The sequence below is a fragment of the Contarinia nasturtii genome, unplaced genomic scaffold (assembly GCF_009176525.2).
Source record: "Contarinia nasturtii isolate CC-2019 unplaced genomic scaffold, AAFC_CNas_1.1 Cnas_scaffold_187, whole genome shotgun sequence".
NCBI classification, from domain to species: Eukaryota; Metazoa; Arthropoda; class Insecta; order Diptera; family Cecidomyiidae; genus Contarinia; species Contarinia nasturtii.
Window position 1 is genome coordinate 6,921,761 of NW_022197544.1, and position 12,191 is coordinate 6,933,951.

General features: G+C 32.6%; 1 protein-coding gene and 1 long non-coding RNA gene across 4 annotated transcripts; one reads left to right on the top strand and one right to left on the bottom strand.

Annotated features, from left to right (window-relative positions):
- Positions 1–366: 366 nt before the first annotated feature.
- LOC116352519 (proton-coupled amino acid transporter-like protein CG1139) lies at positions 367–10,037 on the bottom strand. 3 transcript variants are annotated; one of them, XM_031785171.1, is made up of 12 exons: positions 9,863–10,037; positions 9,498–9,568; positions 3,801–4,074; positions 3,514–3,639; positions 2,643–2,829; positions 2,478–2,563; positions 2,161–2,329; positions 1,839–2,030; positions 1,596–1,774; positions 1,351–1,526; positions 1,067–1,158; positions 367–988 (listed from the first exon to the last, which is right to left on the bottom strand). In XM_031785171.1, exons 3-12 carry the CDS (start codon positions 3,851–3,853, stop codon positions 812–814), a joined length of 1,437 nt encoding a protein of 478 aa, XP_031641031.1. In that variant the 5' UTR covers positions 3,854–4,074; positions 9,498–9,568; positions 9,863–10,037; the 3' UTR covers positions 367–811. The 3 variants fall into 3 exon arrangements, with proteins under 3 accessions (XP_031641031.1, XP_031641032.1, XP_031641033.1); XM_031785172.1 differs by lacking the exon at positions 9,498–9,568; XM_031785173.1 differs by lacking the exons at positions 9,498–9,568; positions 9,863–10,037 and adding an exon at positions 4,828–5,354.
- On the top strand, positions 6,439–7,165 carry LOC116352520. The gene is made up of 3 exons (XR_004202297.1): positions 6,439–6,474; positions 6,761–6,841; positions 6,920–7,165. It is a non-coding gene; the product is annotated as an uncharacterized LOC116352520 (long non-coding RNA).
- Positions 10,038–12,191: the final 2,154 nt, after the last annotated feature.

Genomic DNA, 12,191 nt, shown 5'->3' on the forward strand with positions numbered 1-12,191 from the left:
AAAATAATTTTTTATCCATGTGACATTCTATCTCGAACTTTTGTTAAACTGCCCAACAGATATGTATCCGTCGCTGCGCATAGACGAATGGATCTGTTGGGTGTGACAGATATCTTTATTTTTGCCAGCGAGATACGGATGCATATCCGTACCAACAGAGGAACGGATACATATGGTTCTTATCCCTATGAGACTAACCAGTCTCTAATGAGTCTCATTTTATGACTTGCACAATATTTTGAAGAAAAAAAAAACACAGATATTTCAAATAAATTCTTTTATCGAATTCAGTTTATTTATTTCGGTTTGTAACAATCGATGAAATTGGTAACAATAAGTTGATACTTAAAATATAGATAAAATACATAATTGTACAAATATACTTTATTTTGTAATTAGACTGAAGCTCAAGATCTTCTGTTTTTTTTCCTTTTCCATTGATTGGATTTTGTGTATTTGTATGTTTTGGATTAATGCACAAAATTTGGCTTTTACATTTCTTAATTAAACATTTGTAAATTCGATTTAATTCACATCTCTACGATGAGGTTCATTTCTTCTTTGTTTGACTTATATTATCTTTATAAATGTTATTTTATTCTTATACAAGTAAATACTGTTCAAAATTGAAAAATTTTGGCAAGGAAGTGAAATAATTAGAATTATTATCACAATCACATACAAATTATTGTCTATCATATGTCTAACATCTTTTTTTATTCTTGCGAATATTGCTTTGTTGATTGGATGTGATGGTAACAGATAAATGTCTGTATTAAAATGCAAACATCATTCTTTTGTTTCGTTTAAATCAATAATTGTGATCGTTGCCATCAACGAAGAATGTATGGATAATCTCTTTTAAACTTGTATATGTTCCGATGGTCAAACCGGCCAATCCAATTGCAACGATTACCAAATTCTTAAGCACCATTATTGCCTTTGATAAACCCGATTTCTCTTTGTGGAATGTACAATATTCAATCATCTATATCGGAGAGTGAAAATGAAAAGAACACAATCACATTTGATTTTGTACAAATGATGTCAATAAAAAAAAACATACCGCAGGGAATGCCAATCCTAATGCAGACAAACAAAATGCACCAAATAACGAAATGAATAATTCAAGATTTGGTATCGCAACAGCCAATAAAACTGTAAAATGAAATATAATGTATTATGCAGTCATTTGGATATATTTATTGACAATAGCATAGATGATAAGAAACTTAAATTTGCCAAGAAGGGAAGCAGTACCGGAATACCAAAAACGTCAGTATTTTTGGTATTTCAGTATTTTTTCGACCCGTGAAAATCATAAAGATGAATTTGTAAAGGCAGACTTACATGTGACAAGCACGAGCAATGTGCGTACAACATATTCCCATAGTAATTTTCTTGGGCTATTTCCGACTCTTTTCACAACATAGTCATTCCATGTAATATCAATCGCTACATAACAGGCCAATCCATGTGTGATGAAAATTCCGAGTGCTAACATTCCTTTTGCAAGCTGTGCAGGTCTGAAATTGTGATTGATTTCTCGTTAAATATCTATAAAAACACAGCATTTAATGTTGTTTCAAACCTACAATTCGTTTTGTGGTAAGTTGAGAGTGATTGAACCTTTGATGTGAGCACCATATTTAAGATATCCAAAGAAACCCATTCCAACGTACAAAAAGATAATCGCTATCATTGCACGATTCAATACACCGAAGTTTCCGCCAAATTTCTTTGGGGTTTTCATTTCATTTTCCAATGGCATTATCTGAACAGAACAAAATCCATTGTTACAACAAATAACATTTGAATGGTTCATGATGGTAACTTACAACACCAATGGCTTCAAGCGCAAACAGAACGGTGCCGAAAAATAGTGGAAAATTGCTGAGACTTCCAACAGCATGTTTACCTTCAACAGAGATCGGATCGTGAAACATATAATAGCCAATGATGCCAAAGGATAAAATTGTGATCACATTTGCGACAGAAGAAAATGGTGCCAAATACTTCAAATTTCGAACCTGTTTGGCGAAATTTTTGTGATTAAAAAAAAAAAAAAACAATTTATCATTGTAATTTATTCAAGTTTTGAAAGAAAAGCAAAACAAAGTTGAATCAAGTAATTAGAAGAAAAAAAAAGCGCACACTAACCCAATTGATTAAAATAAGTGGTAATAGAATGATGACCATAAATAATCGAACGTCAATATCGTCATCGTAGAAATAATCGGCAATATCTTTGATATTTGATGCAACAAAAACTACATAAATGCAACAGGCACCCAGTTGATAGACGAGCAAAAATGCATTGGTGATATCACTGGAAAAAATGTTGTTGGTGTGTCGATATTGAAAGCGACAAAAAAAATGAATACAAGTTATTAACCTCGTTGTTGATTGTTTTCAATGTCGACTAGTGTGTTTATATTTGTGTGTGATTTGTGATTTGATGTAGGTCGATAACTTACACAATATATGGTGCAATGGCTCGTCCCCAAGCTGGTCCCTCTAATAAGCTTGCTTCTACAATAGCTGGATATGTTAAACTTGGAACCTGTTTGCGATATTAGATAAATCAGGCAATCATACACAATTTCTACAATACAAACTTTGACAATATCTATACAAATTACCTTTTTCCGTTTGCATAGTTCGTAGTGTGATCGAAGCAACATATGAATACAGTATGTACAAACGACACCGATTATCATCGTGCCCACGAATCCAACGATATAACCGGAATTATAGAATGCATTTGGCATGGCTAATATTCCGGTGCCCAATGAACCTTTCAGCAAATGAATCAAAGTGTCATTGTTTCTATTTTATGATGACAAATAAAATCAGAAAGAAAAAAAAACACAGAGAAATTTTAAATGAATGTTGAAAGACTTAAACTTAATTCAATAAAATTGTGTATGCAATATCAAAAATACGGAAAATGATCGAAATAATATGAAGATTACATAAGATTTTATGTTCCCACTAACCGGATGACTTTAACACCCTTTTTTAACATTCATTTAAAAATGTTGACCCATAACCGATAGCTGATGATAATTTCAGTATGTGTGAGATGAACAATCACTGGAGCCGCTTCATAATATAAAACAAGCATATGGTATAATGATAGTGTTTTTGTTATTGTAAATGAATGAAATGGTAAATTAAATAAAATGATGCATTCTTATTTACGATGATTGATTGAGTGTGATATTTTGCATAAATGGTTCTGATAAATCGCGTCACTATAACATCGCAAAATGAATCTTTGTATAAAATAATGCTAAATGGTTTTTAATCTTTTTAGCGCGTGATAACAATCAAAATTAATGACTTTTATTAAAAAAAACGATGATCACCAAACGGGCCGGTGTGTTATTACCGTGTGTCGGTGTATGTCATGACAATGTTAGTATGCATGTAAATTGAATTACTGTGCGAAAATGTTAAAATTGCTTGCATTCATAAAATAAAATGTACAATAAAAACTCAAATACTTACGTTGTTGGGTGTTCAACTTGTCGATTTTTGTATGGATCATAATCATCTTTTTCCGAATGTGCAACAACCGATACTGGGCGACTTTTTTCAGTCAATTCGATGGTATAATGTGTTTTCGTATCATTTCTGATTGTGATAAATTGAATTTTTAAGTCAATAAATGAAATTTAATGGATCGAAAAATTTAAAAAAAGACTCATGTCAATGTACGTTGAAGACCAATAATTTAATTTAAAGAAACGATCTAGGTTTAAAGAAATAAAAAAATAATGCCATAAAATTGTTACCCCTTTGCATCGTCGCTGACAAAAGCGATATTACTGTGGCCTGTTTTACTCATGCTGTGTCCTTTGTTGCCGGCTTGGTTTTTACTCTACAATTTTATCGGGCCGATTGTTAGTCACTGAATTCGATGTGTCTAGCAGTCTTTCGTTTACTAACGTCTCTTCGCACGCTAAACCACACTTGTAAATGATCAACAAGCGATTTATGATGGCAATGATATGTCCGCAGTGAAGTTTTTTCTCTCAACTGAGTCGTATGTGTGTGTATGTGATTATTCTAATTTACATTTGGTACACGTGTTTGAAAGCGCATTTTCATTGATATCCGCATCGATTGTATCAAATGTTGTAGGAAAACACAATGCAAATGAAAAAAAAAAAAAATAGAAAAAATAACAAAAAGTTATAATAAACAACACAACATTAATATGGATGACGATATTTGAAGTTCATGTATTGACAACAACGACAATAGAAGTAACAAACAAAAATGAAAGAAAATGTGAATAAATAAATAAGCTGTGTAATGTTTGTTCAATGATTCGGTGTAATGTTTGGAAATGATTTGGTTCAAGCTGTTATATTCGCATGTGACACAGGTGGTTGGACAAAAAAAACAAGCCCATTTACCATACGAATAATTCGTCTTTGATTTAAATATAACCAACAGTAAAATTCGCACAACAGAATACGAATGAGTGCTATTTTCTGCACCATTTAAAGCTAAAGTTCATTAAATCTCTTAACAGTTTTATGATGACGACAACAACAACAAAACTACGTTTACAAATTCCAAAAAAACGTTGAAAACAGAAAAAAAAAATTTTTTTTGCAAATGAAATTTCACCTAAATCTCTTATTCATTAACAAGATTTGATGGATGAAAAGAGAAACACTTGAATATGTACATGTTTTGTTTGTGGCAAATAATGTTATTCTGCAAATTCATTCATAGGCTCACTGCGTGTGCAAAATTCATACATACTTATTTTGCTGAATGGATTTTTTTTAAAACTAAATGAGCACAAACCTATTCGTCTGGCGTGCAATGGTGTGTTTTTTTTTCGTTGTCACAATTATTCACAAACCGCAAAGTGCAAATAGCCAAAGTCAGTCAATATGTCTGTACATATAATTTGCAATGCACATACATGAATATAGAAACGCAAACGACCCCAAACCAAACCGAATAGATAGTATAATATTTTCCAGTTTGACTGTCACGCTTTTTTACTGATGTTTTTTCTTTGCGGTTTTTACTACTCTATTTTGAAGAAAAAAATGCATGAAAAACGTCGCCATAAATTTCGTCACCAGAATTAGCTCGCCCATAAATGTATAATTGATCGTATTTTAATATCGCTCACTGTTTGACTGACAATCAATGTTTTTCCCGTTTATTTTCCCGTCTCTCAAAATTTTATGTGTGTCACACACACTCTTCGAATACATTTTTAAAATCCCGCGTAATTTATTTAGCTAATAAAATTGCCCGCCACACTGCCCGATTTCATGATCGACACTACTGAGAAATATCTGCTGTTATTGCTGCTGGATTATTATTATTAAGTGTTGATGCTATTTTTAGACGCATCAATTAATTCGCATGCAATTAGGCTACGTTTTTATTCATGCAATAAATAATTTCAAAAAAAAAAAAACTTAATAACAAGAAACTCAACCGTGTCGTGAATACGGTGTATATATATACAAAAAAAATTGTTCCTTTATTTGTGGTGCATGCACAGTATCGAGACACTCATTTTGAAGTGTAACACTTAGGTCCATTATTATTGCGATCGTTGTGCGGTTGCAAATTTTCCAAAACCATTTTGTGCATATGCATGATTATACGACGAAACAAATCACGTGCCTTTTGCTATGAGCGTGTGCGTAAAGTGTATTGTAAACGTGTCGATAAAAATCGATTGATTTATCCATTTTGGAATATTCAAGAACATACAATGACATTTTCTTCTTGAACAGAAAGGTTTCATATTCAGTTCTATGAGACATTTGAACGAAATTAAGTTCCGCTTTCCTTCTTCTTCCTAACACATAAAGTGTTACATTGTGTTTAAAAATATTATTTCATCAGCCTCGATCTATCAGCGTATTAAATAATTGTGATCATTAAAATGGCAAAAACTACTTCTGGTTTACTCGTATACATTATTATTTTACATGCTGTTTACCTGTATGTGACACATCGTAATTTTTTTAAATGAATGAAAATATTTCAATTGTTTCGATAAAACAATCAAGGTTTACACTTTCCAGCCGAAGACATTTGGCTGTAATTTATTTTATGTTCGTCTATTTGTAGTTCGTGTCTCAAATATAAATAAACACAAAGCCATATCTGGTTCATTCCAACAGATATGAGTTAAAAATAATTAAACTATTCATTTCCCGAAAGAATTTGTAGAATGAATGCTTAAGCAAAATATTTGTAATAATAATAATTAATTATTGTTACACAGCGGCAAATATTGCATAATTATTGTATTTTTTGTGATAAATTTTTTGTTTTATTTTGAAATCACACACACACACACACACACACACACACACACCTGAGCTACATTTGTTGAACAATCTGAAAGAACTTATTTATCACTTTTGTGTGACTTTATTGTGATCGAGATTGTTTGAGACGAACAGGTTTCAGAACATCGTAAGAGACTTGATATATTATATCTTATTATTCGTTTAATTTCTAGATGATTTGTGTGCTGGACGATTCTTTGGGTTTTTTCCCCGTTCGCAAACAAGCCCGGTTCTTGAAATATACTTGAGAACAATTTATCAATTCTTTTTTTCTCTCTTTTTTTATTGCTATTTTCATGCAATTAACCGAATGTTAATTGCAATCAGGTAGAATCGAAAGTACATTACGTGCAAATTTTTAAAAGATATACATATATTGTTCTAAAGCATGATTTACAAACCAACTTTTTTAGAGCCGCAGAACAAGCTTTTGTGGGAATCACCATGAAATCTCTTCAACAAGATCACACAATCCAAGGGGCAAATGACCCAATGTAAGTCCATGCATTTTGTTTACGTAAGTTTTTATGCGAAATTTTCTTTATTTTTTGCATGCTGTTCATTTTTGTTAGTTTGAAAATCAGTCCGAAGTGCCAATAAATGTCAGTCATATTGAATTGGACGAGAAAATCGAGTGACAAAAATCAAGCAATTCTGGAAGAGCTGAAAAATCACATATTTGCAACAAATACACAGAAATATATTGAATTCGTGGAAAAACTTTATAGCAACAACATGTTCTAATTAAATACGCGAGAATGTCTTTTACACTTTAATGAAATCTCGTGAAAAGTCTCACATTCATTCTCGGGCAATCAAATGTGATTATCAATGTTTGCGATTATTTTCTTTCACTGATTTATCAAATACGTCAAGTTCTGTAAGTATTCTGAAACTTCTATAGTGTGGGCATCTACCCCTAGACAGATCGTTGCAATTGAAAACAATACACAAGTTAAAATTTCGTATTCACAAAAAAAAAAAAATCGTCGAAAACAACGATGATTTTTTAAAATAAATGACCCTATCAGTTGCGTGTATTTCAATTTACACAATTAATGCGTGCATTTTGTTGCTAGTTTTCATTATTACGGCAGAACAATTGGAAAAAGTGTTCACTTGTACAATCACGTGATAAATAAATCGCTTAATAATAATAATGGAAAAACAACTAAAAAAACCCGAATATGTTTTGGTTAAAATTTTGCGTGAGCGTGTGCCGACCGACTGTTTAAATTGACGCATTTTGTCGGTCCTATATATTGACAATATGATTGAAGTCGTCTCAATTTAAACCATTAATTTGCATTACCATGCACAATATTTAAATAATATGACGTTAATTGCTCTGTTATGCACAATTGGAAACACACACACAACACTTGATACAATTCAATTTAAGTGCACGACATATTTCAATGTATGGCACGAGTTCAGAGTGTACGTTTTATTCATCTTTCTCTTTATATTGAAGTGCAATACTTGACTCAATTGATTATGCGTTTCATTCTGTTTGGCCTGTTCATATTGAGCGGAAAAACTTTCCATCACTTCTTATCATTCAATTTGTGCGCCAGGTGGTTTTATCGCTTCACAAGGTCATATGGGACGGTTGCATTGTATAAGAGAGAGAGAGGCGAAGAAAAAAAAATCTTTAAAATACTGCAATATTGTAACGTCGTTCATTTGAAAATGAACACAATAAATCTTTTGAAAGTGCATTACAATGAATGGCGACAACAACAATTGTATGGCCAAAGTTATTTTTCTCACATACGATTGGAATGCTGTTTATATTTCATTAACATCAAAATTGCACATCGTTACCACCTTTTGTGAACAAAATCCATTGTTTGACGCATTTTTTTTTTCTTTCGAAAATGAATAATGAGTAAATGACCGACTGAACGAATTTACTCGGAATTTTTTTGTTTTGGTTTAAATTTGTGCCGGCTTCGGCGTTCATGCGTATAACCATCATTCTAATTTGCTTCATAGTTGATTCTCGTACTTTGTCATTTCAATCAAAATTGCTTTTTTTAATATATGCAATAAAAACGATTGATATCAAAGTACAAATGTGTATTTTGTGCGCGGACACCAAGAATCATTTTTTTAAAAAAATACCATAAACTGGTTGTATTTTTTTTTTGTTCTGTTGCTGATATCACTTCTGAATTTGAACTCAAATGATTTTTTGACGAAGATCGAAAGATATACAAAATTCATATATATAAAGTCGACAATAACAGTCTGTAATAATGTGAATATAAAAAGTTCAAACACTGACATACACTGTAACGAACGAACAAAAAAAAATATATTGACAGCGATGAACGCAATTTAAAATTCAATCTGTTTCGTCTCGTTTTGTACGAGAGTAAAAGAAGCGAATTGAAAACAAAAACAAAACTCAATTCAGTGCTAATTGTACGTAGCATTGGAAACTGCGTTTACCTGTGTGCGATTTGAAGAAAGGTTAATTGCGTATTTATATGTTATGGAAGCAAAATGCGAAAATGTTTTTCACTTCCTTAAGGACTATTTTTTCATTTTAATGAATTTATGTGTTGAGCGTGTGTGCGTATTTGATTTATTTTTCCGGTCACGTGCCAATCTAGGGCAATGACACTACAAAACACAAATCATTTCTATTATTTCTGTCTCAATTTACATATGAATCACACATAAAACAATATGTATTTAGATAATTTGCAAATGACATTCACACAAACACTTGAAAGAGGTGAAAAAATAAATAAATATATGAAGCACTCGAAAAGAAAAAGAATCGCCTCAACATCTGTTGAATTGATATATATATATACATATTACGCCTGCTCTTGTGAGTGTCAAACGTGTCAACAAAAAGATAGACACGCGAGACATCATGCATATTATGAAATAAATCGCAAAATTAATCTCACATCACCGAAGAATGGCAAAGAGTGTTGAGGCGCCTGGCGTTATTCAGCTTATTTTTCAGCATATTTGCAACGAAAATCAAACAGCTACATGTGCAAATTATGAATGAGAAAAGTGTCAGTAAGTCAATGAATTCAGATAAATCACTGTGAAATGAATGAACTTCGTTTTCATCTCATCTTCCTTTTTTTCTCGTTTTTTTTTCTCTTAAAAAAATATGCTTACAATTATTACACTAACTGCGATGCGGTTTATTTTGTAAAATTATTTTGTTGATCCGTTGAATTCACCGAAATCTGTTAACAAAACCATAAAAATTAGTCAGTAACGATGCAGAAAATGTGCACGCTCGCACTCGCGGTCAAAATTAATGTCGAATCGATTAAATGATTTAAACGAATATAATTTCCACGTAATTTCAAAATGGCACATTTATTTTTGCAAACGAACAAACAGAAGGTAAACAAAATAAAATAGACACCGATTTGTTTTCGTTGTTGTTGGATAGACAATATGTCTCAAAAGGGAGAGACAGAGAAAAAGAGTGAAAGAAAAAGAAAAAGAAAAAACAAGTAAATTAATGCACTCACAGGAAAAAAAAAACAGAAATAATTCAACAACTTTTATAAAACAGGTAATTTTTTTAAAAGGCGAGTGTAATGTGTCTCGGTCACTGTTACACTCTTGATTTTGAAATGTTTACACGATCACAGCTCCGATGCGACTGATCGCATATTATGTCTGTTCTCTTAACAAATGGTCGTCATCAATATTTATATATGTACACACACTTTGTTTCTTCTTGCATCGGGATTTGGATATTCAGTCAATGTACAAAGTAACACGTTGTTGTGGGGTTTCGTTTTCGGTGCTTTTGTATAATAAACGGCTTGATTAGGTAGCACACACGGTCACATCTAGGTGTGCATTAGAGCAATTCGGCGGCAGACCGTTCTTTCATTCAATTGTACTTTTGTACTCGTCTCTCTCCCTCTCTGTCCTCCAGTCTATGTATTTCGGATAGATATCCATCCGAGATATTTTAGAATATCTGGATATTCAACGCAACTGCACAGTGCCAGAGCTGTTTGCATCGCAAATAGAATCTACGGTAGGTCGCTACGTATATGTGTATCAACTTGATACTATCAAGTGCCGCACGTACACAGTCACACTTTGTCTGTATTTTTCGTGTAGCGACATAACGTAGGTTATATGTGAGACGCACACAGCTCTGGCCCTGTGCAGTTGCGTTAAATATCCAGATATTCTAAAATATCTCGGATGGATATCTATCCAAAATACATAGACTGCTGTCCTCTGTATCTCTCACACTCATTCAATCGTTCTGAAAAGAGTTGATCGGTCGATCAAGGCAGAATGATCATTACACGCTTCAATTATAGCAAGTGCAAAATACCAATTGGGTATTGTGTCGCTGTAGCGCGCGCACATGGTGTCTGTTAATCGACAAATTCAAACTCTGTGCCAGAATGAAATGTTGCCCGAACGAAAAAAAAGAGTGATGAGAAATAAACGCTATGGAAGTGAATTTTAACAAAGAATCGACTAATTTCAGGCTCAACAATAGTGTCACAAATGATTGCACGTGATAATCGCCAAATGAGATCTATCTCATCCATTCATTTGCAATAGATATCTAGATCTCCTGAACAAACAATTGTTTTCCACATACAATGTGATGTATCGGCATAAAAATCGGTGATTAAGTGCTGTATGTATATAGATAAAATGTGTTTATGCAACAAAACAGGTTGCAGTGCACGGCAATCATAACATTACTCTTGTGCAATTTGATTCACAAATGACTTATAATTCGATTTGAATTAAACAAGCCCAATGAGTTACAATTATTTGTTGTTTGCAATTCTGCGCAATGCACAAAATTGAATAAATGATTATTTTTCTCTCTCTCAGATTCAATCTAAAAATAGAGCCCCCTCTATTTCTATATCTCATTCTGTCTTTGAATTGGTAGCCCGCACATAGTTAACAGGTTTAATAATTATCTGAATCATTTTGTCGTTTGTTTACAACCATAATATTTTGATTCATTTTTCCACACCATCCGTCTCAAGATTCAAGAATTGGAGCTGAAATGCAATTTTTCCGTTTTATCTCACTCTGTTCGTCTCTTGCACTTTAACGAATGGCATAACGTGCAATCCAAATGCATACGCGACGATGACAACACACATATGCGAACGAACGGATTCCGTTAATCGTCCAATGTCATTTGATGAAATAATTGTGAAGAAATGGATTTGATTAAACTAAGGTCAAGTGTATATATTGTGTATGGTCATTTAAGTGTGAACAAGCTACTTTTTTTCGTTTTTAAATTTCTAATTAGCTTGATCTATTCGTTAGTCGCGATTCTGTGAACAAAAACAGGAAGAGACCGAACAAAAATATTTCGTGGGATAATTTAATTTTTTTTTCAATTCAGTGCTGCATTTTATTCTGAATGATATGAAACGAAATTCATGCATTTCACACGTGAAAAACTGCAACATTTTGATTTAGAGCATGTAATTGCTTGAATTTTACCGGTTGTTACACGTACACAATCGCAATTGTGAACATAAATTGATAAATTTGTGGTGGTCGTGGTGGACAGTCGATGTATGTGTTGTCATTCGTTCACATAACAATCACGATTATGGATTGAAATGCGGAAAACGACACGGAAAATGTTTATGCTATACGTGTGAATCGATCTGTTTTCATGTAATCGCGCACCGATTCCACCATCACCATACCGATGAACGGACGTGATAACGTGACCATTAATATGCAATTGCTTTTCACATTCAATTCGATTTACAATTGTAAGATTTGCACACATTTTCGTCATCTGATCATTATAATTTCAATATGAATTGAATAATAAAAACG

Excerpts from the sequence above, each read along its gene's own strand:
- LOC116352519 (XM_031785172.1), bottom strand. The coding sequence starts at position 3,853 with ATGAGTAAAACAGGCCACAGTAATATCGCTTTTGTCAGCGACGATGCA. Across the intron at positions 1,159-1,350 it reads ATTGCTCGTGCTTGTCACAT|TTTTATTGGCTGTTGCGATA; the intron begins GTAAGTCTGCCT and ends TTCATTTTACAG. Across the intron at positions 989-1,066 it reads TAGGATTGGCATTCCCTGCG|ATGATTGAATATTGTACATT; the intron begins GTATGTTTTTTT and ends TCTCCGATATAG.